At 35.5% G+C, this 26,471-nt stretch overlaps 1 protein-coding gene across 2 annotated transcripts; it reads left to right on the forward strand.

The window, feature by feature from the left end:
• Positions 1-1,592: 1,592 nt before the first annotated feature.
• On the forward strand, positions 1,593-26,455 carry sh3d19 (SH3 domain containing 19). Of its 2 annotated transcripts, none has more exons than XM_051120455.1 (20): positions 1,593-1,879; positions 10,415-10,454; positions 14,106-14,146; positions 14,260-14,305; positions 15,044-15,179; positions 16,678-16,858; positions 16,948-17,865; positions 17,973-18,086; positions 19,016-19,095; positions 19,686-19,726; positions 19,935-20,175; positions 20,276-20,344; positions 20,466-20,609; positions 20,717-20,792; positions 21,072-21,202; positions 22,322-22,389; positions 22,554-22,780; positions 24,284-24,330; positions 25,559-25,745; positions 25,880-26,455. In XM_051120455.1, the coding sequence occupies exons 1-20, from the start codon at positions 1,804-1,806 to the stop codon at positions 25,894-25,896; spliced, it is 2,880 nt and encodes a 959-aa protein (XP_050976412.1). In that variant the 5' UTR covers positions 1,593-1,803; the 3' UTR covers positions 25,897-26,455. The 2 variants fall into 2 exon arrangements, with proteins under 2 accessions (XP_050976412.1, XP_050976402.1); XM_051120445.1 differs by lacking the exon at positions 1,593-1,879 and adding an exon at positions 9,472-9,585.
• The last annotated feature ends 16 nt before the right edge of the window (positions 26,456-26,471 follow it).

The following is a 26,471-nucleotide window of genomic DNA, read 5'->3' on the forward strand; positions in this document are numbered from 1 at the left end:
CCAGTTAGTGGCGGTAATGAACCAAAAACTAGCCGCGATTATATCTCAGAAGAAGAACACTTGCGACATCAAATAAGCCTTAAACATACACTAAACGAAGAACTTAGTGGAATTCTGAAGGAATCAATATAAAAACGCCAGTGTTTTAAAAAGTCAAGAATACTCTGTAGCAGCGATGGGAGAAACGAAGCTTTTTGAAACTGAATTATTAAACTAATTTCTTCGCAAAATCACTGTTTTGGAACTGGTTTTGGAGGCGCTCGAAACACTGCACGTTGGCGACACCTGCTGGTCAAAACGCAAATGCCACGAGAACACAACCCACAGGAAAGCCCAAAAAATGGCTATACAGAAATCTTTATGGATCTACACTGAAAAAACAAACCGTATCTAAAAGGTAAAACTGAATAAAAAGAAGTAAAGAAGTAAAATAATAATCATAATAATGTTTGGGTTCGTTTTTTTATTATTATGTGTTGACAAGTTGGCAATATTTGATTGTTATACTCCCTCTCAATGTCTGTGGTGGTTATGGAGTAAGAGTAAGAGTTCATTATGCTATTAAATAAGTATATTCCTGTATCAGAATACAACACCCACTTTTATTTATTTATTTATTGACATTTTTGTACTAATATGGGTTATTATTGTTTGATCACAAGAACAGTTCTAAGTTAAAGTGATGCCTAACCAGATTGTTCATAGTTTCTGACACTGAAGACAATAACAGATCAACACATTTACAACCAAAGTTAATTTTATTTTATAATTTACATCTATTAATGAGTTTAATTATCAAAAAAGCAGAACTACTGCCATGAAAATACTAGAATGAAAATTCGTATAACTACAGATTAAATGTGTCCATGATGATGTCATTAAATGCCCTGCACATTGTGCAAAATGTTAATTAAATGCCTTTAAACACTCAAATTAAGCGTTTACAGATTGTTAAAGCAAACAGCAGCAATGGGGTTTTAGTGCTGTCACGTGACTCACTAAAAGTACACATTTAGTACTTCAACAGTAAAATATAGAAAATATAGATATCAGATACAGTGATTTTTTCATGAAAAAAAATTAATAATAAAAGAAATACATTTGCGATTTGTGATATTCAATTTTATATTATAAGTTAACGATTTCAAAGACCATCGCGAATTCCATTTCATTTCATCGCTACCAGAGAAAAAGTAGAAAATGAATTGAATTGAATTATTTTTTTATTTTTTTTATAAAAATTTCCCCACGTCAGCTTTCCAAGTTAGTCACTAACTAAAATAGTCAGACTGAATGTTTGGAAACAAACACAAGAGGGCAGCAAAGCATCTCAGCAGAGAATCACTTACTGTAGCGTTCAGTGGATTGTACAAATAGAGGTTCAGATCAGATCAGCTCTTATAAGATGAATTGCAAAGTTGTTAATTAATTATTATTATTTTTATGACAAAACTTGTTTTATACTGAGTAAGATCTTCACAGAAAATAAGTTACCTTGGTCAGATTTTGTTTTTTTCCGCCCTCTGCCGAGCAGCATGTAATTTACAGACGCGCGTGCACGGGACACTCATCTGTTTGTAAAGATGCTCGCGTCAAGCTCAGGGTTCAGTTGATCACTCTCCGTTTGACAGACAGATCTGCGATAACTGTAGTCATATAACTTTTTTTTATTAAGTAAGAGTTTTATTAAGTCATTTTTTATCGTCAGCGAGAGAGAGCAGTAACAAATCTCGTCAGTTTTGTGTAATATACGCAAGTTAAAGGTTTGCACAGGGACATATTTGTTAATAGTCTAGCCTACTAATGGCTGAAGCCCACTATAATGATGGAGATGAAGATTTTCCAAATGTTGCCACTACAAGGAGAAGAAATTCAGCAGGTAGGAAATGTATTACTGTTACAATTGTTAAAGAAGATTAAAACGTTGTTATTTAGTGTTCTGTGACAGAGATGACCAATACAGTAATCTTATCGCAAATGTACAATTTCATTAAATTTTCTCTGTATTTTATCAAAATTTTAACATTACGTTATCACTCACGTCCCCTAGTTACTTTGTTTTTGCTTTTGCAACTTTGTTCCTACTTTTTGGGATTAGATATTTAGTATTAGAAAATCAATATAAAAAATTGACATTTATTTGATATAACTCATTCAGATAATTTTTCCAATTTTAAATAGGTCCTATTAGTAGATACACCACACAGGCTCATACTTGTGTGAAATAACTCTCAACCCTGTCAAGTGTTTGAAACCATCTTTGAAAGCATTCTGTATTCCCAATTAATTCACTCAGTGAAGTGAATGCAGGATTTGCCAATTTTAATAATACATATTTGTCACATTATTTATTTATCGGTGGTGCTGACCCATATTTGACAGCAAAGGAAAACACATTCTGTAAGAAAATGGAAGAAGGAGTTGCGCCCAAAGCATAAGTAAATACCATTTAACATGCTGAATAGATTAATCCAGAATAATAACTTGATATATAAGCCTTTTTTTAGTTTTTTCTTCACAATGCTCAAGAATCATTAGGTTAATAAACTTGCTGAATTATAAAAGACTTCGGCTGAATTCTGATTTCATGTCAGTTTTTTTTTTGATGTTTTAATGACTTTTTATATGTATTATTTAGCCTATTAATTTTTTAAAAATACTGAACATTAACCAAAACTGATCTAGAGTTGGAAAGTTCCTCTTGCTCTCCTCAGCATTAGTCTGGGTGTATTGGTGAGTCAGCTGTGAATAGGAGGAAAAACAGCAGGTTACAGCTTTCCCCTGTGTTGACACACAACAGGTGACACAACTGAGGAAACATGAGGCAGCAGTTGTGCTTGTTGCAGCCTGTGTGAAAGTATACCACCTGTGCAGCGTCATATGTGTGTCTGGACAGGCAGCATACTATCCATCTTAAAATGTCCTTCATATGTTCTTCAGTCTTTCATATAATATTTTTTATACTGGTCATGTGACAGGACAAAAAAATAGGCTTAGTTTTTTTATTATTTTGGTCATAAGCATAAATATTAAACTGGTTTCAGTGGGTCCAGATCTATCCATATAACATACAGTGCGTGAAGCCTTTCTTGTCTCTCCTCTGCTTAATAAAAATCTCCTAAAGTCATAAAGAAATGCTCCTGTTTCAACATGTTTCATGTTATTATAGCATTATCTACTTCCTGCATTGGGCAGTAACTGTGAGGAAAGTCTTGTGTTTCTAAAAATGTTTGAAATGTACAATATTTCAGTATTACACAGTAATAATTCTGGCCTTCAATTTAGATTTTTCGAGTGGTGTTTTGTGCTTGAATGGCTGGATTTTTTCAGTGAACTTTTTTGTATGTTACATTTTTATACCACTTGATGACGATGAGTAACCGTCTGTAAGAGTGAACCATTGACAATTCGCTCAGCCGATTTAGCCAATTTGTTAAACAGTGATTCATTTAGGAATAAAATACCACTCCTGTTTTTCAGAGATGTGAACTGTCATACGGGAGTTTTCCCTGCTTTCTTTAACACGTACAAACATGAACTTTGGTAAATCACACCTGCCTTGGCTAACAATCTTATGTCGTGGCTAACAAAAATAAGTTGAGGTTTGCTCAGCACCAACTGTTTTTGTTGATGACCTGTTTTTCTAACAGGTAAGTTGTGACTGTTTAATTTGACTCGGGTTTGCATATTATTTTAATGTTTAAAGGCAGGGTAGGTGATTTGGTTCAAAAGCATTTTTTGTTATGCTGGTTGAAAGTTTCTTCACATCCCAATACCAATCACTAAGTTAAGTGGTCTAATTGTATTTGTATTTATTTATAGCATCTGTGAAAGGCGTAGGACCATAAAATGTTCGTCCAGTCATATCCCTGATACGTGATACGTCACCAGTGCATTCCATTGCGCTACTGCAGGCCGAGCGAGAATGAAAGGCATTATTATTGTAATATTATGCACTTTGTACAGTAATGGTTTGACATGAGGTGAATGAAACATGAGGTAATCCTCCACCAACGCAGTCTCTCATCGTGTCGCTGGTTAGCCTCTGGTCTGTTCATGTTCTAAAGGAGAAGTTCACTTCCAGAACAAAAATTTACAGATAATTTCAGTTACTCAGCCCCTTGTCAACCAAGATATTCGTGTCTTTCTATCTTCAGTCGTTAAGAAATTATGTTTCTTGAGAAAAACATTCCAGAATTTCTCTCCATATAGTGATCTTCAATGGTGCCCCCAAGTTTGAACTTCCAAAATGCAGTTTAAATGCAGCTTCAAATGGCTCTAAATGTTCCCAGTCGAGGAAGAAGGGTCTTATCTAGTGAAACGATTAGTCATTTTTGAAACAAATTGACAATTTATATACTTTTTTTTATAACCTCAAATGTTCGTCTTTTTCTCGTCAAACATCAAAATCGTCCTTTTTTGTAAGGGCCGTTTGATGTTCTTTGCATTTTCACTTTGTAAACACTGGGTCGGTACTTCTGCACCGATGTAGGACGATTTTGAAGTTGGGGAAGAAAACAAGATGGGAGTTTTTCGACATACCCAAACTGTATTGACTGTATTGCCCCGGAAAAAACAGTTCATGCAGACTTAGACAAGATGAGTGTTTGAGGTTAAAAAGTATATATATTGTCAATTTGTTTCAAAAATTATGGATCGTTTCACTAGGTAAGACCCTTCTTCCTCGACTGGGATCGTTTGAAGCTGCATTTAAACTGCACTTTAGAAGTTCAAACTTGGGGGCACCATTGAAGTCCATTATATGGAGATAATTCCTGGAATGTTTTCCTAAAGAAACATAATTTCTCATCGACTGAATAAAGAAACACACAAATATCTTGGCTGACAAGGGGGTGAATAACTTAAATTATCTTTACATTTTTATTCTGGAAGTGTACAACTTCTTTAAAGGGTTACTCCACTCCACTTTTGGAGAGTATTCGCAGGACGCAAACTGTGTATGCCGGAAATGCTGTTTTCATTCAAATCAAAGTGTAAATATATGTAGAAAAGGTATCCGTGTACAGTAGAACAGTCACAAGCCTCTGCTTTCTCTGCTTTCTCTGATATCACCTACTCTACCTTTAACTTTATGTATGTCAGTGCTTTTACAGTGTGTTGGTTGTGGTGTATATGTGGTGTATATAATATAGATGCTTCACAACTCTTCCAGCATTGCACTGACAGAGTTTCTGGTTAGTGTATGCGTGTTTTGTCTTCTCGGAATTTTCTGTGTCCACAGAGAGTGTAGTGTGACTCTTACTTTGACATATTTAATCATCAGTGACCACATCAGCCAATGTGTCAGTGGCATTTCACATTGAGAGGACTGACATCTGCGATTTTGCCTTCTGGCTTCTCTCTGATTTTTATGTGTCACTGTCAGTATAAATATATTTTTAAATATATTTTCTTTGCAAAAATGTTAGACTGTGCACAGTGTGTTAACATTCTCCATTACGGAAACATCATCAAACAAATACATTTTTTCATAATTTACTCACTTTAGGTTGTTCCAATCCTGTATGCATTTCGTTCTTTCGTTAAAAACAAAAGAAAATATTTTGGGGAACGTTTAAGAAACTGGTTTTCATTGTATTGATAAAAAACATTGAGACATTTATCTTTGAAACAATTATCTTCCTTTGTGTTATAGTAAATAAAAGTCATAGAGGTTTGGAACAGCAGACAGTAGGTAGGCCTAAATGATAGCAGAATATTCATTTTTAATGAACTGTCCCTTTAAGGTGTGCCAGTGAGTTTATCTCTTCAGTTATCTCTGTGATTTACAATGAGGTTTTATGAACAAGCTTCTAGCACTGTCAGAGTGGATTTAGCTTCTAACCTATGCTGTTTGCTGCAATCTGGAAGACTGATTTCAGGTCAGTGTGAAAAGGTTTTGTCTCTCAGTACAAAGAATGAAAGTGTTGGCCTGCACAGACAGGCTTTACACACAGAGACACTCTGTCAGCACAAATGTATTCCATAGCCTGTTCATAATGCCTTCCAACTTGTCTAAACCAGATCTTTATCCACAAAATTCATGTCTCACATATTTTCAGCTGAAAAAAGAAATCACTTTGATGTCTCAAAGTGTCATAAATTTCAGAACATGAGCCTTGTTTTTTCCTCCACAATTTTTAGTTGTCCTTCACTGTTTTATTTCTCTCAAAGGCCCTGTTTACACCTGGGGCCGGTTGCATAAAACACTGAGACAAGTCTTCGATGTTAGTCATCTAATTTTTGTCATAACCTGTTAATGTCAGTTACATAAAATGTGAATTGGTCTAATTTAAATCCAAGATGTAAGACTCATTACCACTGGGCTAACTTCTAATTGGTCAGACTAGTTATTAAGACACAGTCTTAACATAGCAGCTGTGTTTACGTAACCAGCCGTGGTATTAACATACTGTCTCATGTGATCCGAAAACAAGTGGTAGGCAGAGGCAGATTGCCATTTACACCTGTTATTAACATGCATCTTCTGTTGCCCCTTGTGATCAAAATACTTTGTCACCATATCAGTGTGTAAGTAAATAACACACCAAAAGCTGGCTTAGATATTTGATTTGTATTACTCTCAGTAGATGTCAGGCACAATGTTTTTTTGTGTGTGAAGATTAATTTATATTAACTGAAGTATATTAATGATTATATTAATGTTTTTATGACTTTCAGAGAAGTACAGTGCCCTCCACAAATGTTGACACCCTTGGTAAATATGAGCAAAGGTAGCTGTGGAAATAAATATGCATTGTTTATCCTTTTGATCTTTCATTCAATAAATTCACAAAATTCTAACTTTTTCGCTGAAGTAAACCAATGGAAAGTAAGGGGGAAATTTCATTGTGAAATAAGTGCTTTTCTCTAGTTTACGTTGGCCACAATTATTGGCGCCCAATTACTGCAAAGTCCTTTTCCCAAGATAACAGCTCTGAGTCTCTCCTATAAAGCCTGATGAGTTTGGAAAACACCTGGCAAGAGATCAGAGATTATTTCATACAGAATAACTCCAGATCCTTTAGATTCCCATGCAGCTCCATGCTGGTGCTTTTTCTCTTCAGTTCAGGTCAGGGAACTAGGACGGCCATGGCAGAAGCTTCATTTTGTGCTCAGTGACACATTTTTGTGTTGATTTTGATGTTTGTTTTGGATCAGTGTCCTGATGGAAGATCCAACTACAACCTATAATAAGATTTCTAACCGAAGCAGTCAGGTTTAGATTTTTTTATCTGTTGGTATTTGATAAAACCATGATGCCATGTATCTAAACAAGATGTTCAGGATCACTGGCAGAAAAATAGGCCTACAACATTAATAAGTTAGGAGGTAAGTTTCAGCAGTTTGTTTAACCGTGGGCAAGGGTCACTTTTTATCCCTGTTTGCACCAAACCCATTTTGAGTGTTTGCTGCAAACGAAAAAAAGCTCATCTGGCCATAGAATCCAGTCCCATTTGAAGTTCCAGTCGCATCTGACAACTGAATATGCTGGAGTTTGTTTTTGGATAAGCGAGCCAGATTTTTGTTAAAGGGGTCATCGGATGCTAAGTACACTTTTTCATGTTGTTTGAACATTAATGTGTGTTGGCAGTGTATGTATAAATCTAACCTATAATGATAAAAATCCATGCAGTGGTTTTTAATTAATCTATAAAAATAATATCCCTTTTTTCAAATCGAGCCATTCTCAGATGCCTGTCGGTGTGGCGGTGAGGTGTTGTGTTGCTGGATGTAATAATGAACATAGTGGTCGTCATTTACTCCTGACATCTGAGCCGATGAAGATGCAGTGGATTACGTTTGTTTGTGTAGGTAATCCGGCTCCCGATCTACAGATATCTGTCTGTGTTCGTGCAAATCATTCGTGATCCAGCTTCACTTACAGCAGAAGTGAGTATAAGGGTATTTTTATGAATCTTTGCGATCGCCTTTCCTAATAATGTGCTAGTTAGCATGTTTAGTGGGTAAACATGGCTAAATGCAGCTAAAGTAAACAAGCTCGTCACTCCACAGAGAGAAGAGAGGGGCGGGGCGAGCAGAGCTAATTTGCATTTAAAGAAGCAATTTTTGCAGAGTTCATTTTGACAAGGTAAAAAGGGTGTTGTTTTACACAACCATTGAGAATTTTTAACCAAAGTATATTATAGACTTTTCATTAAGACCCTAAAGAATCATATCAACTTGTGGAAAATGGGCATCCGATGAAAACCTTTAAAACCCTTTAAAACCCTCCTAAACAACATGTGGTGATGTAGGGACTATTTGACATTTTTTTAGGCTTTCTGACCCCAAGACTTAACTAATCTCTGCAGTTCTCCAGCTTTGATCCTTGAAGAGTCTTTTGTCACTCAAACTCTCCTCCTCACTGTACATTAGGATGAGAAAGACACACGTCCTCTTCCAGGCAGATTTGTAACATTTTCTGTTGATTGAATTAACTATTGACTATTAACTATACCTTAATTATTGTCCTGATGGTGGAAATGGGGATTTTCAATGCTTTAGCGTTTTTCTTACAGCCACTTTCTATTTTGTAAAGCTCAGCTGTCTTGTTCCATAGTTCAGAACTATGTTCTTTGGTTTTACTCCTTGTGATGGACAATTGAGGGAATTTGGCCTTTATGTAATTATAATAACATCAAGTCATGGCTGGGCAATTTCATGCTCCTAGTCAGCCTGGTGTGCTAAAAAAATGTAAATATGAATGGGAATTTATTTCAGAGTTATTTCAACCAAAAGAATTTCTAGGGGTGCAAATAATTGTGGCCAACATGAACTAGAGAAAAATGTTTATTTCATAATGAGATTTTCTTTCACTTTCCATTGTTTCACTTTAATGAAAGTTTAGAATTTTGTAAAGGTCACCTATTTCAGTTGTTATGCTTGTTAAGTAGCATTTTTTAAGAACAGGTTAAGACTATTTTTAGAACACAATTTTAGAAGTCACAAGCACATATCCTGTATTTGAATGGAGCCTGTCATTTATATTTGCATACTGCAGTATAAATTAGCACCATCAGTCAGGAGTCAGCATGTGAACATGTCAAGCCTAATCTTTGTTAATGCCATAATTTCCATTGGGAACTTCTGTCTCTTTACACTGATCTGAGACTGATACCACTTGTGTATCTTCTCTTGTAATTGTTTCAGGACGTTATTAAGTGAAAGCTGGTTGCTATTCTACTATCAGCACAAAACCGCACCATCTTCCTGGAGCAATGACAGTGATAAAGCAGATGGTGTATTGTGATATCAGGATGTGTTTAAATCAATGAAATGCTCATTTTATTAAGGTGGACATCTGGACAGATAGGGAAAGTGTGTGATGTTTTTACATGGAGGGCCAGTACAGTATGTGTACGGGAATATTTGACTATTGGTTAACTAATGTCTTGGTTCACCAATATCAAAAGACAAATACTTCCTGATTGACCGCATTCCTGCATGGCACCATGGCTGTGTCAACATACCTAATGAAAAAAAAAAAGATACGTCACTTTTACGGGAGTTGTGCTTCCTCTCACAAACATTTGAATCAGAAGGTGGGGAATGAGTCTGCTTACTGTTCTCTGCAATATGCAGGTAGGACTATATATTTCCAGTTATATTTTTGTTAAGTAACGTGTCTTATTTTCAAGCTATCTTTAATGCTTAACGTGTAAATAATACAGTGACTTAATTCTTAATAATATGACAGATTTAAATCAAATTACTTCACAAATTCTATTATGAGTGAGGTAGGCTATTTCACTTTCTTATACTTTAACAAGCACACACAGAGACACACAGTGAGAGCAGAAACTGGACCTCGCAGGTGTGTCTTGGGACAGTGATAGGTCAGTAGACAACTGCAACAAAGACCTCTTTGCCAAAGCAGTCATTATGTTTTATGAGCTCACTTTCATTACCTGGGGAAAGTTAAACATTTTCTATGAATGCTCAAAGCTTTCGGGAGTAACAAGGATCCTATTTTGATGCAGTGTAGTGAAACATGCTGGTCTTGTTTTACAAGCTTTGTAGTTTCATAAGCTTTCATAATGTGTTAAAGGTGTTAAAGGTTAAAATATGCTCAAAGTGTGTTCAGAAGTGAAAGGGGAGACACAAGTGAACCTGCTTTACCTCTGAAACCACAAACCTGCTGTAAGAGCTGTTTGACTAGACCTGAGTGATTCGAATGCTGAGCGAGGTTTCGTGAAAAACTGTGTTGTTGTTGTAGCCTCTAGTTCTCTCCTTAAGCTCAGCTCTTTAAAACAGGTTTATCAGGAACATACCACACAGTTTAACCAGCCACACAGACAGTTTCACTACTGCCAGCTGTGCCTGAGGGTTTAGTCATTGCATATAGCAAATGCAGATTCACAGTGAGTTAAATAAAATGTGTGACAAAGACTTTGTGTTTTGTGTTTTGCAGACCGCTCGGAAAGGAATAAACCAGAACACTTACATTTAAGGTAAGATGGAAACACAACATCCTCACATCCTTGTGAGAACTTCATATAACATGTAAATAAGGTGAAAATGAAAAAACTCCACAGAAGTTACAATAGTAATTATGTTGTTCTGTTGATTGTTTAATTCTTTAGGCTCTAATAGTCTCTATTTGAATCACATGAATCAATTTGATTCAACAACTCTGAAATCTTGTCTAGTTTGGTGCTACGTATCTTTGAATGTTCAGCATCAGTGTATTGTTAGATTTATTTTTATGTGTAAATGGCTTTACACATGGTCATAAATTAACCAGCCATTGAAGTTTACAAATTAAGTTTTGACCTCTCACAGTATGCACTGAAAGACTAAAAGTATGTGGGCACTCAAATTCATATGCTGAACATTTAACTTCCATATAATGGCCATCATGGGCGACATGTTGTTAGTCTTGGAATCCCGATGCAGTTGAAGCGGTTACCCAAGCCCATGTCCGGTTCTACATGGGTGCTAGAGAGTGCTAAATACCCTTAAACGAAAGCAACTGAAGATCTGGTAAACTATCCAACATGTTTTTGCAGTGTGGAGCATTGAGCAATGTAGGTAATCACAGACATATCTTTCATTTCTTGAATGCAAAGCGGCAGAACTTGTATTAAAGAAGTCCACTTGCAGAACAATAATTTACCGATAACGTATTCACCCCCTTGTCATCCAAGATGTTTGTGTCTTTCTTTCTTCAGTTGTAAAGAAATTATGTTTTTTGAGGAAAACATTTCAGGGTTTTTCTCCATATAATGGACTGCTATGGTGCCCCGAGTTTGAACTTCCAAAATGCAGTTTAAATGTGGCTTCAAACGATCCCAAATGCGGTTGTAAGTGATCCCAGCAGAGAAAGAAGGGTATTATCTAGCGAAATGATCGGTTATTTCATTTAAAAAAATACAATTTAAATACTTTTTAATCTCAAACGCTCGCCTTGTCTTGCTCTGCCTGAACTCTGTGTATTCTGGCTCAAGACAGTTAGGGTATGTTGAAAAACTCCCATTGTATTTTCTCCCTCTACTTAAAAAATCATTTCAAATTCATCCTACATCAGAAGCACTGACCCAGTCTTTGCAAAGTGAACATGCAAAGAAGATCAAACACAAAAAAGGTAAAACAGCGATATAGGACGTTTTTGAAGTTGAGGGAGAACATGAGATGGGAATTTTTCGACATGTCATGAGCCGGTCATTTCAACTGTCATGAACCGGAAAAAAAACTGTTTAGGCAGAACGAGACAAGACGAGCGTTTGACATTAAAAAGTATAGAAATTGTATTATTTTTATGAAAATAACCAATCGTTTCGTTAGATAAGACCCTTCTTCCTTGGCCGGGATCGTTTGAAACCTTATTTAAACTGCATTTTGGAAGTTCAAAATCGAGGCACTATAGCAGAGAAAAATCCTGAAATGTTTTCCTCAAAAAACATAATTTCTTAATGACTGAAGAAAGTAAGACATGAACATCTTGGATGACAAGGGGTGAGCACATTATCTGTAAATTTTTGTTCTGGAAGTGGACAGTTGGATAGTTGTGCTTGTTTGTTGCTGAGCTAATGATCCCTGTACAGTGATAGACATCAAGGGTGTGAATCTAACTTGTCAGCTGGTTCTCATTTGAAGCAGAGCAAAAGCTGCCTTTGAGAGCTTGCTGGCGGACTGGCCTGCCCTGACTCTCTCTCTAACAGTCACTCTGCGCTTATGACACATCACTTCAGCTATGCAGAAAGCAGCAGCTTTAAAACGTCCACATAGTCAGGAAGTGAAGTCTTCTGCTTGAAAGATCAAAGAGCTTTTACCAATAAGCACTGTAGTTTTTGGAAAAGATGGTGTTGTTTGCTTTAGTGGATTCTTTTAACACTTCATACATCTACTAATCTAAGGTATGAAATAGATGCCTACGTATTTTTGATGTCTCTTTAGGCTTTGTGCAGTGTTCAGTTGTCCTTTGTTTGCTCTGTCTTCTTCTGTTTAGTACATTATTATTATTGTGCTGTTGGACACACGTCTTGACCTGCTTAAAGGTGAATATGGTACAGTGGAAATGAGCACCTAGTTGTAAAGATAGGAAAGGACTTTAAATTGAGATGTAGAGTAGTTAAAGCAAAGTTTTATGAAGTAGTAAGGCAATAAAAGTTAACATTTTGTGTGTGAGAAATAACTGTCACCATAATATGTTGAAGATATTGTGGTAATAAAAATGTTAGTTATAGTACACGGATGTATGTGTTAAACATTCTACAGTAACATTCAAGAGTTTGTGATCAGTAAGATTTTATAGTGTTGTTGAAAGAAGTATCTTAATGCTCACCAAAGCTGCATTTTTGGCCAAAATATATTAAAACAAAAGTGATATCATGAAATGTTTGTACAGTTTAAAATAACTGCCTTCAATTTTGATATATTTCAAAATGCTGTTTATTCCTGTGGTGACAAAAATGAATTTTCAGCAGTCTTTAGCGTCACATGGTCCTTCAGAAATCTGATCAGCTCCAATTTGTTTTAAATATTATTGTGGATGTTAAAAACAGTTGTGCAGGTTTGAATACTTAAATGAGTAGAAAGTTCAAGAACAGCGTTTATTTTAAATTGAAATCTTTTGTAATAATAGATGTCTTCACTGTCATATTGGATCAATTTAATGTGTCTAAATAAACTTATTAATTTCTTTCAAGAAAAACAAATGTTAATGGCACCAAATGTTTTTTAAAGAATGCTCATCAAGAACAATAATACTGCAAAATGTTATTACAATACAAAATAATGTTTTTTTATTTTAATATACTTCAAAATAGAATTTATTCCTGTGATGCAAAGCTAAATTTTCATCAGCTGTTACTCCAGTCTTAAGTGTCACACAATCCTTCAGAAATCATTCTAATATGCTGATTTAGTATTAGAATTATCAATGTTGGAAACAGTTGTGCTGCCAAATATTTTTTTGGAACCTGTAATTTTTTTTTTTTTCAGGATTCTTTGATGAATAACAAGTTAAAAAGAACAGCATTTATTAAAAATATAAATCTTTTCTAACTATGTAAATCTATGATATCACTTTTTATTAATTTAACACATCCTTGGTGAATAAAAGTATTAATTTATTTAAAAAAAAGAAAGAATAAAAATCTACTGACCCCAAACTTTTAAACAGTAATGTATATTGTTAAAAAAAAGTAACTTTTTGTTCACAGAGTCTTGGAAAAGACTTTTGAGGCACTGAAAATAAATATATTATATTAGAATGATTTCTGAAGGATCGTGTGACATTAAATACTGGAGTAATGATGCTGAAAAATTCAGCTTTGATCACAGAAATAAATTAGATTTTTAATGTATATTAAAATATAACGTTGTTTTACATCGTAACAATATTTCACAATATAAAAATTTTTTTCTGTATTTTTGATCAAATAAACGCGGCCTAAAATCTTACTTATCCCAAACTTTTGACTGGCAGTGTATATGTTTGGTTTTTACTGTGTCGCTTGTGTTCGTGTGTATGTGTGAGCTAAACAGATGCATCTGATCAGAGCTGTTGACCTTAAACAACCTTAAAAACTTTGAGAATGCCCCAAACACCATTGCGATTTTTTCTGTCAATATCTGCTTTTTGTTCTTTGCTTTTTTAGTCAAGGCCCCCTTTCTTCAATCAAAGCAGCCTTTAAACGAAGTGAGTAGGATGTGATGTAAATCTAGTAATTTATACAATTACAGGACACATTGTAGGAATGTCATGCTTTCCCATTATATGGTCAAAATGCTAAATTATGTCAAACCTTCCAGCTTCTGCAAGAGCCCACTCACAACCGGACTGCCCCAGGGAAAGGAGGTGAGCTGATGAAAACTATTCTGCCCTTTCTGGTCATTTTCAATATGATTTCTAGAGACAGTGAATTGTTTATAGGAAGTGATGGGAGTGATCACAATATGCCAAAAGCAACATTCAATCTCTCGTGTGGACAACATGGCTCAGTGTTTAAAAGAACATGTTCTTGAAAGAACAACTTCTAGGCTACACTTTTGTCTGTCTAAAGCACCTAATCAGTCTCATATGCTCATGCATGTTTGTGCTGGATACAGTTGCTAACATTGACAATATAACCTAGTATAACCCATTCAAATGATTGGTTACAATTTAAGGCAAACAAAACTTGTAGCTGTTACACTCTTTTGTGGCTAAAAATGATTCTCTGGCAATATTCCTTGGTGCTGACAGCTTTGTGGTTAGTTACCTCTGTTGACCCGAGTTTGATTCCTAACTCTGGGTCTTTTGCCAGACCTGCTCCCCCTATTCTTTCCTGTCAAATCTCTACTGTCGTATCAAAAAGTAAAGTCTTTAAATATAATTTTAAAAAATATTGATTGATTTAAATTATGACATAATGGAAAATGGTTGGCTGATTTTTTGGTGCCATAGATTATCTTGCGAACATTAATGCCAGAGTGAACCTCCTCATGTTTTTTTTTTGTTTTTTAATACAGAACCACAAGCCTGATTGTGTAGCTGTGTTTTGAAATGTGTGTGAAATATATCAATCTCTATTAAGGAAGCTGTTGTTGTTTGTAGGCGTCCAGAGATAACCATTTTATCGGCAGAGCCGTTAACAGGCACTTCTTGGCATTCAGCGTCGTCTGGCCGATTTTCATCCACAGCTTTCACAACACAACCAATCTGGAGTGAGAGCGTTCTGACCTCTGCTCAGGTACAGTGATTTATAGCACTATATCCAGTTCAACAGCTGCCATTAGCAAACAGTTGTGCCGGACAGGTGTGGGGATTGTCTTGGTTTCTTTAGCATGTCTTTACTTTTACTTAATGAAGCATGGCCACTTTGTCCTTGTATTTGAGAGACTAACACATGGATTACTAACAAATAAACGACTGTGATTAAAGAATAAGTTCAACAATAATGTAGTATATATACAGTCAAACCAAAATGCATTCAGACACCTTCAATATTTCTCACATGATCACAGTTGATTCACTATAGTTTAGAAAATGGTAATAAAAACTCAAAAGTTAAACTGTCTTCTTAATAATGTGAGATAACTTCAGACAACAGTTAGTATGACTATATTTACACAACTGTCAATACTTTGTTGACAAATTACCAAGCAATGCTTAATTTTGTTCTGTCTGTGGTGTAAAAAGGTCACATTAGCAATTAAAGAAAAAAACACTTGGTCAGGTCAAAGTGTCTGAATAATTTTTGGTCCCAATTTTTTATCAGTTTTACTGGTAGTCCACTGTATGAAGAATTTTTGGGTATATGTCAGTTTTTTTTTTTTATTTTGCTGTCCTCACTTACAGAAATGAACTATAGTGTCCTGCACCCACTAGTAAAAAAATTAATTAAAAAATCTGTTGTCTAAATAATTTTTGTTTTGACTGTACAACCTCCATTGTCACAATGTGCAGACATCAGTGTTGTTATTAGTAACTAAAACTAAAACTATTAAAAATAGTTTTAGTAAGTTGAAATAAAGTTGAAATGAATTGAAATGAATATATGATGAAAAACTAAAACTTAAAATTAAAAAATGATGCCTTGGCAACTAACTGAAATAAAATAAGTTGTAAAACAGGTACTAAAATAAAATAAAAATAATAAAATAATTAATTAAAGAAATCTTAAAAAGAAATAAACTTAAAACTAAGACTTAAACTCTAAAAATATTACATAAAAAATGACAATATAAAAATAAAAAAAAAGTATAATATATAATAATAAAATAACACTGGAAGATATCTGCATACATATTTTTTAAGTATTAAATTGTTATATAAGGAAGGTTCAGTCAGTATATTCCAGGCATTTTTTAGATATTTTAAGATATCAATAAGCTGATAATTATTTTCATGTGATGCCTGATAACCAATAAATATTGATAAAATATTCTAAATCTAAAGTGCTGTCTAGAAGCGAATCAAAAACACATTTAAAACTAGAACTAATAGTTTGTACTGTATGCTCAAGTGAATTTCACAATATTTTAATGTACAGTACAATAATATCCAATATTGGCCAACACTGATAATAAAAATCATACAGATACTGATATAGTGCCTATATTTTTTGCATCCCTGCTTTTTTTCTAAACTCTGTTCTCTAGGACTGTATGTTTCCTGCACATGCACTTGTGACGTGTTTGCTTGGTTTGGTGCTTGCGTTCGAGTGATTCCCTTCTCTCGTGCTTCAGCTCCCACCATCCTATGAGCAGGTGATCAAGGAGAAGACCCAGGAGAAGGTTACCACACCTTTACCATCTCCACGACGCTCACACACAACAACTATTGCCACACAGACTGACTCACTAGAAGAGAATGTCACACAACCAGATTCTTGCACATCCCAGCAGCTGAACCAAAATCACAGTGGAGGTTAGTCAATACTGACTGTTTTGAATGCACAAATCAATGTGAAACACAAATTGTAATACTTACTTATTACTTATTTTGGTCTTTCACAGATTCAGCGAAGCAGCCAAAAAAACCACCTCGGCCATCATTGCCTTGCACACCCAAACCCATTCCGCGAAAAACTCAAACCGGATCCCCAACATCCACTCCCAGCTCCCAACCCATAGTCGATCTAGCCTTAACTACACGTCCGGTGCCTCAGCCACGCTCCAAAACAAAACCTCTGAGCCCATCCAACCAGGTCAATGTGCAACCTTTGATACCACTGCAAGACAGCCGGGAAGATTGTCCTGTAAAACCTGTAGAGACTTCTGATGCCCATTCAGGCAAGTATCTGCAGGAACTCCTAGATGTCTTCAGCTCTGAACCTCTGAGTAACAGTGTCAACATCCAAGAAGAGCAGACGATCCAAACTAAAGAAAACCAAGGTGACAACATGACCTCCCTTCACAGCGACCGCAACATCCGTTCAAGAATACAGGCCTTTGAAAGTCAAACTAACACAGAGGATGACGAAACTTCTGTACCTTTCCCCCGTCCTCGTAAAGTTCATGCCAAGCCACCTGTGCTTGCACCAAAACCCTCCATTGCCCCCCGGCCCTCTGTAAAAATGCCCAAAGAAGAGCAGCTTTCACAATTTGAGGGTCACTTATACGAAATGGTCAACACACCACCTATGCCAGCACCAAGACCTCAACTTTTCAAAAAACCATCTCTAGACTCAAAAGATGACTCCGACTCTCAGCCTCCTCCATTCAGGGCGTCCCTCATTCCTCCATCACGACCTTCACTGGTCAAGCTTAAGAATGTAAGTTCCCAGGATGAGGAAGGATTATTAAAAGGACCTCCCACACCACTCAAGCCCAGCAAAGACCTGCTGAACCTCAACAATCATAACTCCACTGCCCTTGTGTCTAACATCGCATCCACAGTGAACATGCTTAGCGATGACTATGTGGATGCTACTAGTAAGTGCAAATGTTTTTTGGTATCACAATACAAATCAAAAACCAGGTATTACATGTGTATACATATATTATTGTTCATTAATGGTTTTAATGTATTCCACTCACAGATCACTCTCCCACTAAACCTGCCCGTCAAGGTGGATTCACCTACATGGGGTTAAACTCACAGGGGATAACCAAGAGACCCACAGTCATCAGGGTCCCCAGTAAAACTGACAAAAGTGAGTGTTGAATCACCAACAGCTATTGTAATAATATTTAGGGGGTTATTTAATGCACATTAATTGCCTATTTTTACAGTATTTAAACTATGAATTATGCCAATGATAATTTGTTAAAGCAGAATTCCTGGTAAAAAGCATAATTCACCCAAAAATGTTGTTTCAAGTAGCTCTTAAAGGGAACCCTGGTTATTAAGACTTGTATGGCTTAAAGGGTTACTCCACCCTAAAATTAAAATTTTGTCATTAATCACTTACCCCAGTGTCGTTCCAAACCCGTAAAAGCTTTGTTTGTCTTTGGAACACAGTTTAAGATATTTTGGATGAAAACCCGGAGGCCTGTGACTGTCCCAGTATATAACACTGTCAAGACCCAGAAAAGTATGAAAGGCATCGTCGAAATAGTCCATCTGCCCTTAATTAGTTGTTCAATCTGAATTTTATGAAGCGACAAGAATATTTTTTGTACGCAAAGAGAATAAAAATAATGACTTTATTCAACAATTCATCTCATCTTCGTCACCATAGCGCCATTTTGGAGAATATCTGCTGGACGCAAACTGCGTACGCTGTTCTGTGTCAGCTGCACCACACGGATATGTCTTCTACATTCTTTACGCTTTGATTTGAACGAAAACAACGTATCCATGTAGATATTCTCCAAAATGATGCTACGGTGACGTGGAGGAGACGAATTGTTGAATAAAGTCATTAATTAACTTCTTTGCGTACCCAATTTCTTTGTGTATTTTTTTTATATTTTGTGGAAACTTGATACATTTTCTCCTAATTCTTTGATTAATATAAAGTTTAAGAGAGCAGCATTTATTTGCAATAAAAATCATTACAGTCACTTCTGACACAGTTGACAATTTTTGTGCTGTATCTTTCCTCCCCCAAAAAATCATACTGTTCCCACTGCCTTTCAGACACTGAAGAGACTGCAGAAGTTCCTCCACCTTTACCTGTGCAGAAACCTGTGGGTGGCCCACCTAAACCCTCTCGCAAAGTAAGACCTTACAGCCTGCCCCAGCTGGCCTTTTAAGAAAAAAATGTCAGCAGAACTCACAGGATCAGTTACCAGATTCTTTAATCTGCAGATTTGTGACATTTGAAAAATAAAAAAAAAACAAACCAAAAAAAAATTTCTTTTGACATTTTATAAAGTTAAAGAGAGCAGTACAGAACAATAGGGACTTTAGTTTTCCTTTTCCTCTTTCCTCAGGCCTGAAACATACTCTGCAAGTACATAAATGCAGATGCTTCTGGCTATACATGCTCAATTTTGAGTATGTGTTAGCTGACTACTTTTACGGCCACTTCAAGTTCATGACGAAGCAGCAGTTTGAAGAGAATTGGGTTGTTACTCTCACAATAACACAATATGTTGGCTGACTATTCACATCTGCATTTGTGTAATTGTGTAAAAATGTTTCTGTCAGAAAAATAATTCCAAATGTGAAATGTGTTCCTGAAACAGCTGTCAGAAATCATGAACAATATCCTTTTATTCTATGATTTATTGTGTACATACATTGTTAGGGCACAAATTATGTTTTTAAAAGTTGAATATTAACTTAATAATGTTTTCCCCCCCAGGACTCCTTCAGTCACTCATTTGATTTGTCTCTTCCACCACGGTAAATGAATCCTGTATTTATTCAAAGCTGTCCTAGTTTCGCTCATTCAGCCTTTTAAACATGCCTTTATGCATTTCTCTTTTCATGGCTGGTTGGTTTTGGCAGTTTCAGTGTAGGAATTGTTACAGTGAATAAAGAGTTTCAATGTCGACAACATGTGGTAGCTTCTGGTATTGTGCCCTTGAATTCTATGTTAATAATATTTCAGGCCCAGTGCAGGAAAGGTTCTGCCTCCACGACCACCACCAGCGAAAACAGGCCCAGGAAGACCTCCACCTCCACGGAAAGATGGCTCCCAACGTCGGCCCTCAGATCCAGGAGTATCACAAATAGTGCCATCAAAACAACAGCAACCTCAATGGCAGCAACAAAACCGCAGAGCTTCGAAAAAAGGACCCGCCTTACCGCCGAGACCCAACCCTGGACATCGTCTTTACAACAAATACACGGTGAGATGTTATTTTAGGTTTTATTTTATTGATTTAATGGTATTACAGAAGAACTGAACAAATGAATGCAACTCTGTCCTGTTCTTTTTGGTTTACACAGCTTGAGGTTCCCCACGGGATTGCTGAGTACAACTACAATGGCACTAACACCGGGGAGCTTTCTTTTCAGGTGACCTTAAAGTCAATACATTCACTGTAGCCCCATATCTTCTCAAGTTCTCAAAGATGCTTTACATGTTGTTCAACCAGTGAGTTTCAGTTTAAGCATTTCCATTCTTTATTTCCTACAGAAAAATGAAGTCCTCGTCTTACTTGAGGAATTAGATAGCAAAACCTTTGAATGCCAAGTGGGAAACACTAAGGGCACTGTGCAGAAAACACATATGAAGATTATTACACCCTTAGCAAATACACGGAGCAATCCAGTAACTCAGGTAATCAATAGTGATGCTGACTCAATGTTTAATAGTAGTTGTAGTAGTAAGTAATATCTGTCTTGTAATGTCAATATGCTATATTGGCTCTCAATGTGTTTGTACAGAAAAACAGTTCCTTTAGTGGTGTGGTGGAAAATACTGGATCTTTACAAGTACAAGCCCTGTATGACTTCACTCCAGGTGAATATAAATAGACAGTTGTGTTCTGTGTAAGAAATTAAAGGTCCATTTTCCAAGGCAAGCATACCTTACTAAGGCTATGATTAGTGTTTGTTTTGTTTTTTTGCAAAGAATAATTACCACGTACTGTACTGTTTAATCTGTGTCTGTGAAATCCTTTTCCTCCCAGGGTATTCAGACTATTAATTAAATACGCATTTCTCCTTTACATTCACATTTGGAGGCAGTTAAAAACCCGCTCCTTTAATAATCATTTGTTGTCCTGTGTTTGTGTCTCAGAGGGACCTGGAGAGCTGATGTTGAGGGCTGGTGATGTGGTGTCTAATGTAGAACAACTGGATGGTGACTGGTACATGGGAACATGTAGAAACATCACTGGATTCTTCCCCATTAACTATGTCAAGACACTGGTAAATATAGTGTTACATATGGGATTTTCAAATGTAGTAGACAGTGTCCAACAACTTAAAGGGATAGTTCACCCAAAAATGAAAATTCTGTCATTAATTACTCACCCTCAAACCCGTAAGACCTTTGTGATACTTTTGATGAAATTTGATAGCTTTCTGACCCTGCATAGACAGCAACGCAACTACCACGTTCAAGGCCCAGAAAGGTAGTAAGGACATCATTAAAATAGTCCATGTGACATCAGTGGTTTAATCGTAGTTTTATGCAGATACAAGAGTATTTTTTGTGCTCAAAGAAAACAAAAATAACAACTTTATTCAACAATTTCTTCTCTTCTGTGTCGGTTTTTAAAGAATTTTCATTTTTGGGTGAAATATACCTTTAATTTAAAGCATAAGACTGATAAATCCTTTATTTTTTGGCTGTGAGAGTTATTAGATATGTTGATTAACAAAATGTAAAACATTTTAAAATCATTATTGCCTGTCGCACTCATGACCTTCTTAACTAGATCTAAAACAGTATCATGCAATAATCTATTTTACTGAAATTCTTTGTAGTTAAAAAGTCATTTTTATTAATTGTACTTATTTTGGTAATATTTGTATTCTACATTTGCATGCAACCCTGTTACTGCAAGATTTCCACCAATTACATAAAAAATACACAAGTAATTGTGTAATTAATATAATTACTCTTTCTACAGCAAGTAAATGTAAATTGATATTTTTCATTTTTACAAATATTATTGTGTTGACAGCATTCTCATGCTCAACTATTCAATGATATTATCCAAGTTATTGTAAGAATTTTTTTTTCTGCTATAGTAAAACTAAAAACAAATCATAATTTGCTAGCTCATACTCAGTATTGTTATTTAGACTAAATTTTCAACCCTGTTACTCATTCTGCTGCACATTTTATTTTTTTCTTACACATTTTGTGTAATTAGTATCGATGTATATGTAATTTTTAAAGCAAGGAAATTACAAGATCACACAAATTATATGTTAATATTATCTATACATGTCTCAAATTTAGGTAACAGGGTTGCAAAAATCTCTAAAAAAGCTTATATAACTTACTGTGGTTGAAGGAGAATCTTTTTTTTTTTCAAGAACAAGCCTGTATCTGTGCCAGCACCCAGCAATGAATGGAAAACCAAACCATGTCCTGAGCCTGTCAGGTAAGTCATCCTTAGAATTTGTCTGTGAAAGCTCGAACACAAATTATATTAACTTTTTAATTTAAAATCTGATCTACTGCAATGTTAGCTTGACAAAAAACACTAGGAACCAGATTGCATGACAGTGACTAGACTAATATTTTATTTCCCTGCATTTTCTTCAGAGGCCCAAGGTGTGTTGCGAGGTTTGACTTCGAGGGAGAGCAGAGCGATGAACTCTCATTTTCTGAAGGTGATGTGATTCAGCTTAAAGAATATGTAGGAGAGGAATGGGCTCGTGGGGAAGTGAACGGCCATGATGGTATTTTCCCTCTCAACTTTGTGGAGGTGGTTGAGGATCTTCCACCAGCCCCAGTACAGAAATCTGTTCCGAATAAGATTGCACTACCTGGTAAGAGCCTAAAACCTTAAAGCTATCTATAAATTGTACACATTTGATTTAATGTTTAAACATTTAGATCCTATAGGAATGTTTTTCACCACAGAATTAAAAAAAACAATTGCGAGATGAAAAACTTTTCATTGAAAACCTTTATTAGTGGCAATATTGTTGCTAGTGGTGGAAATTGTCATGAATACACCAACATATAACAACATAAACATTTATGTGAATATTTTACATGCAATAAATATTGATAAATAAATAAATAATATATAAATAAAATAAAATAAATAAATATCATGGTAGGTTATAGTTTATGATGGATTTTCACATTTTAAAACTAAAGGACTGTGACAAGAGTCAACTGCCAAACTCTAGACATGAAAGGCATTTAAAAATTAACAAAAATAAATTGAAGCTTGAAAAAAAAGATAGTTTTAATGTGATAAAGGTTGAAATTTGCGTTGATTAGCAAAAGTACCGGTTGAAGAAACACCCTTTAATCAAATAGAAGTGATGTGCATTTTACATGGAAAATGAAACCTCGCTTGATTGAATTCCATAATGCCGCTCCACTTTCAGAAAACATGCAGCACATTCAGTTTACCCTTAAAACTGTCTGTAATCCAGCCACTTGTATGTTTCTAATCTACTGTACCTACAACACCAACTGTAGTAGTGCAGTATCAGCATCTGCGTCTCTGGGACTCAACAAGTGGGCCACTCTCCCTATGGTGGGAATGTGAAGAATTTGCCCTTCTGTTTGTGTTTCATTAAGGGCTGTATGAAACTATGACCTCTATCTCATTCATTACACTGCAGTGCATGGGGAGGTTCTCCTATGAGGACAGCTGCTCTTTTCTGTAACTCTATGGAGAATTTACAGCCATTAACTATAGAGTAATAATTAATTCATAAGCTGCATTTGTGTGCAGGCTCCTTAAAAATCAATCAAGTTCATAAAGTGAACTGAAATAATTAGCTGAAATAGTCTAGAATGTAAGGGCCTAGACAATTTACAAGTGGAGTATTGGTAAATTTGAATTTAAAAGTACACTGTAAAAAACAATTTGCCGAGTCAACTTAAAATAATTTGTAACCTGGCTGCCTTAAAATTTTAAGTTCGGTCAACTCAAAAAAAGTTTATTCAACTTGAAATGTTAAATTATACTGAGTGACAAGATATTTGAGTCGAATCAACTTAAAATTTTAAGGCAGCTGGGTTACTTACCTATCTGTTAAGTTTAGCAAACACAAATATCTAAGTTGTTACTTAGTACAACTTAACTTTTTTAAACTTAAAAGTTGACTAAACTTATTTTAGTTGACTGAACTTAACATTTTAAGGCAGCAGGGTAACAAATTATTTTAAGCTGACTCAACAAATTGTGTTTTTTGTTTTTTACAGTGTACTTCACACTATTGGATTTTATTATTCTTGCATGTGTTTGCTTACATAATAGACAAAGTTCTGGGCTATAGATCTAATATATCTTGTGTTTTATTTCTCAGGAATGGCCAGTTCATCTAACACACAAATGTCTTACAAAGCCACTGAGGTATTCTTCCCCCCACCTGTCACATTACATCTTACCTGTTGTAGTGAACAGTACTTATTTTCTATTAACTTGACCTTCTAAGGAAAACAACACAGTTTCACTCTAATAACATATGCCTTAAAGGCACTTCCATAATAAAAATTTACAGATAATTTACTTTACCCCCTTGTCATTAAAGATGTTTAATGACAGTGAATGAAGATGTCTTCAGTCAATAAGAAATTATGTGTTTTGGAGGGAAAAAAAATTCAGGATTTAATTCATATAGTGGACTCCAATGGTGCCCCCAAGTTTGAGCTTCAAAAATGCAGTTTAAATGCAGCTTCAAATGGCTCTAAACGATCCCAGCCGAGGAAGAAGGGTCTTACCTAGCAAAACGATTGGGCATTTTCTAAACAAATTGACATTTTATATACTTTTTAACCTCAAATGCTCATCTTGTCTAAGTCTGTGTGAACTCTGGTTCAATACGGTCAATACAGTTAGGGTATTTCAAAAAAACTCCTGTCTCGTTTTCTTCCCCAACTTCAGAATCGTACTACATCGCTGAAGACGTACCGTTTACAAAGTGAACGTGCAAAAAGATCAAATGCCCTTTTCCCAAAAAAAGGGAGGTAAAACAGCGATGTAGGGCGATTTTGATGTTGAAAAAGAAAATGAGACGGGAGTTTTTCGACATACCCTAACTATATTAACCCGGATTACACAGACTACGCATGTGCATTGCAGAGACGAGACGAGCATTTGAGGTTAAAAATTATAGAAATTGTCAATTTGTTGATCGTTTTGCTAGATAAGACCCTTCTTATCTTAAACTGCATTTTGTAAGTTCAAACTTTGGGGCACCACTGAAGTCCACTATGTGGAGATAATTCCTGAAATGTTTTCCTCAAGAAACATAATTTCTTATTGACTGAAGAAAGGAAGAAATGAACATCTTGGATGACAAGGGGGTGAGTAAATTATGTGTAAATTTTTGTTCTGGAAGTGGACTTCTACTTTAACAGTTCAAAGATATTGACATATTATATACAATATAGAAGAAGAGATCTATATGCAACTATGTGAATAAAGTTATTGATAATACCCTTTACATTTTGTGACAATATAAACAATCACACGTCTGAGATTTGCCATGTAGTATAAATTGCTTTACGTGAGTGTAGTTTATGCAGGCAGGTAAAGTAAGATGTGCTATATATCCAACCTTATTAATGTTTATCTACAGGCTGATTTTAATGGTGAAGAGTGGGCTGTGGCACTGTATGACTTCACAGCAGAGACAGAGGAGGATCTGCCCTTCCAACAGGGAGAAAGGATCCTGGTCACTGCTCACATAGACGATGAATGGTGGAGCGGACGAGTCAATGGCAGAGAAGGTTTCTTCCCCAAAGCTTTTGTACAGATTGTTACAGGTGAGATTATAAAGTGACCGCAGGCCTCTAGTGGACATGAGTTGGAAATACACTTTCAGTACTTAATTTTAAATTTACTACATGCTGTTTATATTATTAGATTTTTAATAGTTGATTTTTCTTTTTCCTTCCAGGTGGGAGGAAGTGGTAATAGAATAAATAAGCAGAGGCAACCTCAGAAGCAGTGTTTTTCTTCTTCTTCTTCTTCTACTTTTTAATTTGTTTCCAGTTTATTTTTAATTGTGTGTTTGTCTAATATATTTATAAATGTGAAGTCATTGTTAATTTTCCAAATCCATTATATCCTGAAAAATATATTCATGAACAGCTATGGAGTTACGTATTTTTTGTCTTATATGCACAAATACTGTATTACTTTGATAGAATTTAAGTATTTATTTTTACAGGTGTTTTACCTGAATTTTGCACTTTATTGCAGTGTTTTAGGGTGAATGTAAATGCCCGTCAAATTAATGAATAGTGTCCAAGTAGTAGCTTACTGAGCTTCTATGTATACAGTATTAATGGTTGTATATACATAGAGCAAATATCATTTTATAGACTGAAGCAGAGGCAGATGTCTAGTGCCATCTTATGTTCACACCGAATGGCACATTTGCTTGGCTAATATAGCATAGAGTGGTTCTCAACCAGGGGGACGCTATCAAGGATGAATGAAAAGTGTTTAAATTAATAAATAAATACATAAACCAAAACGTAAAATGA

Source organism: Labeo rohita, chromosome 1 (assembly GCF_022985175.1).
Source record: "Labeo rohita strain BAU-BD-2019 chromosome 1, IGBB_LRoh.1.0, whole genome shotgun sequence".
In the NCBI taxonomy this organism is placed as follows: Eukaryota; Metazoa; Chordata; class Actinopteri; order Cypriniformes; family Cyprinidae; genus Labeo; species Labeo rohita.

Excerpts from the sequence above, each read along its gene's own strand:
- sh3d19 (XM_051120445.1), top strand. The coding sequence starts at position 9,477 with ATGAAAAAAAAAAAGATACGTCACTTTTACGGGAGTTGTGCTTCCTCT. Across the intron at positions 15,180-16,677 it reads GCGTTCTGACCTCTGCTCAG|CTCCCACCATCCTATGAGCA; the intron begins GTACAGTGATTT and ends CTCGTGCTTCAG. Across the intron at positions 19,727-19,934 it reads GATTTGTCTCTTCCACCACG|GCCCAGTGCAGGAAAGGTTC; the intron begins GTAAATGAATCC and ends ATAATATTTCAG.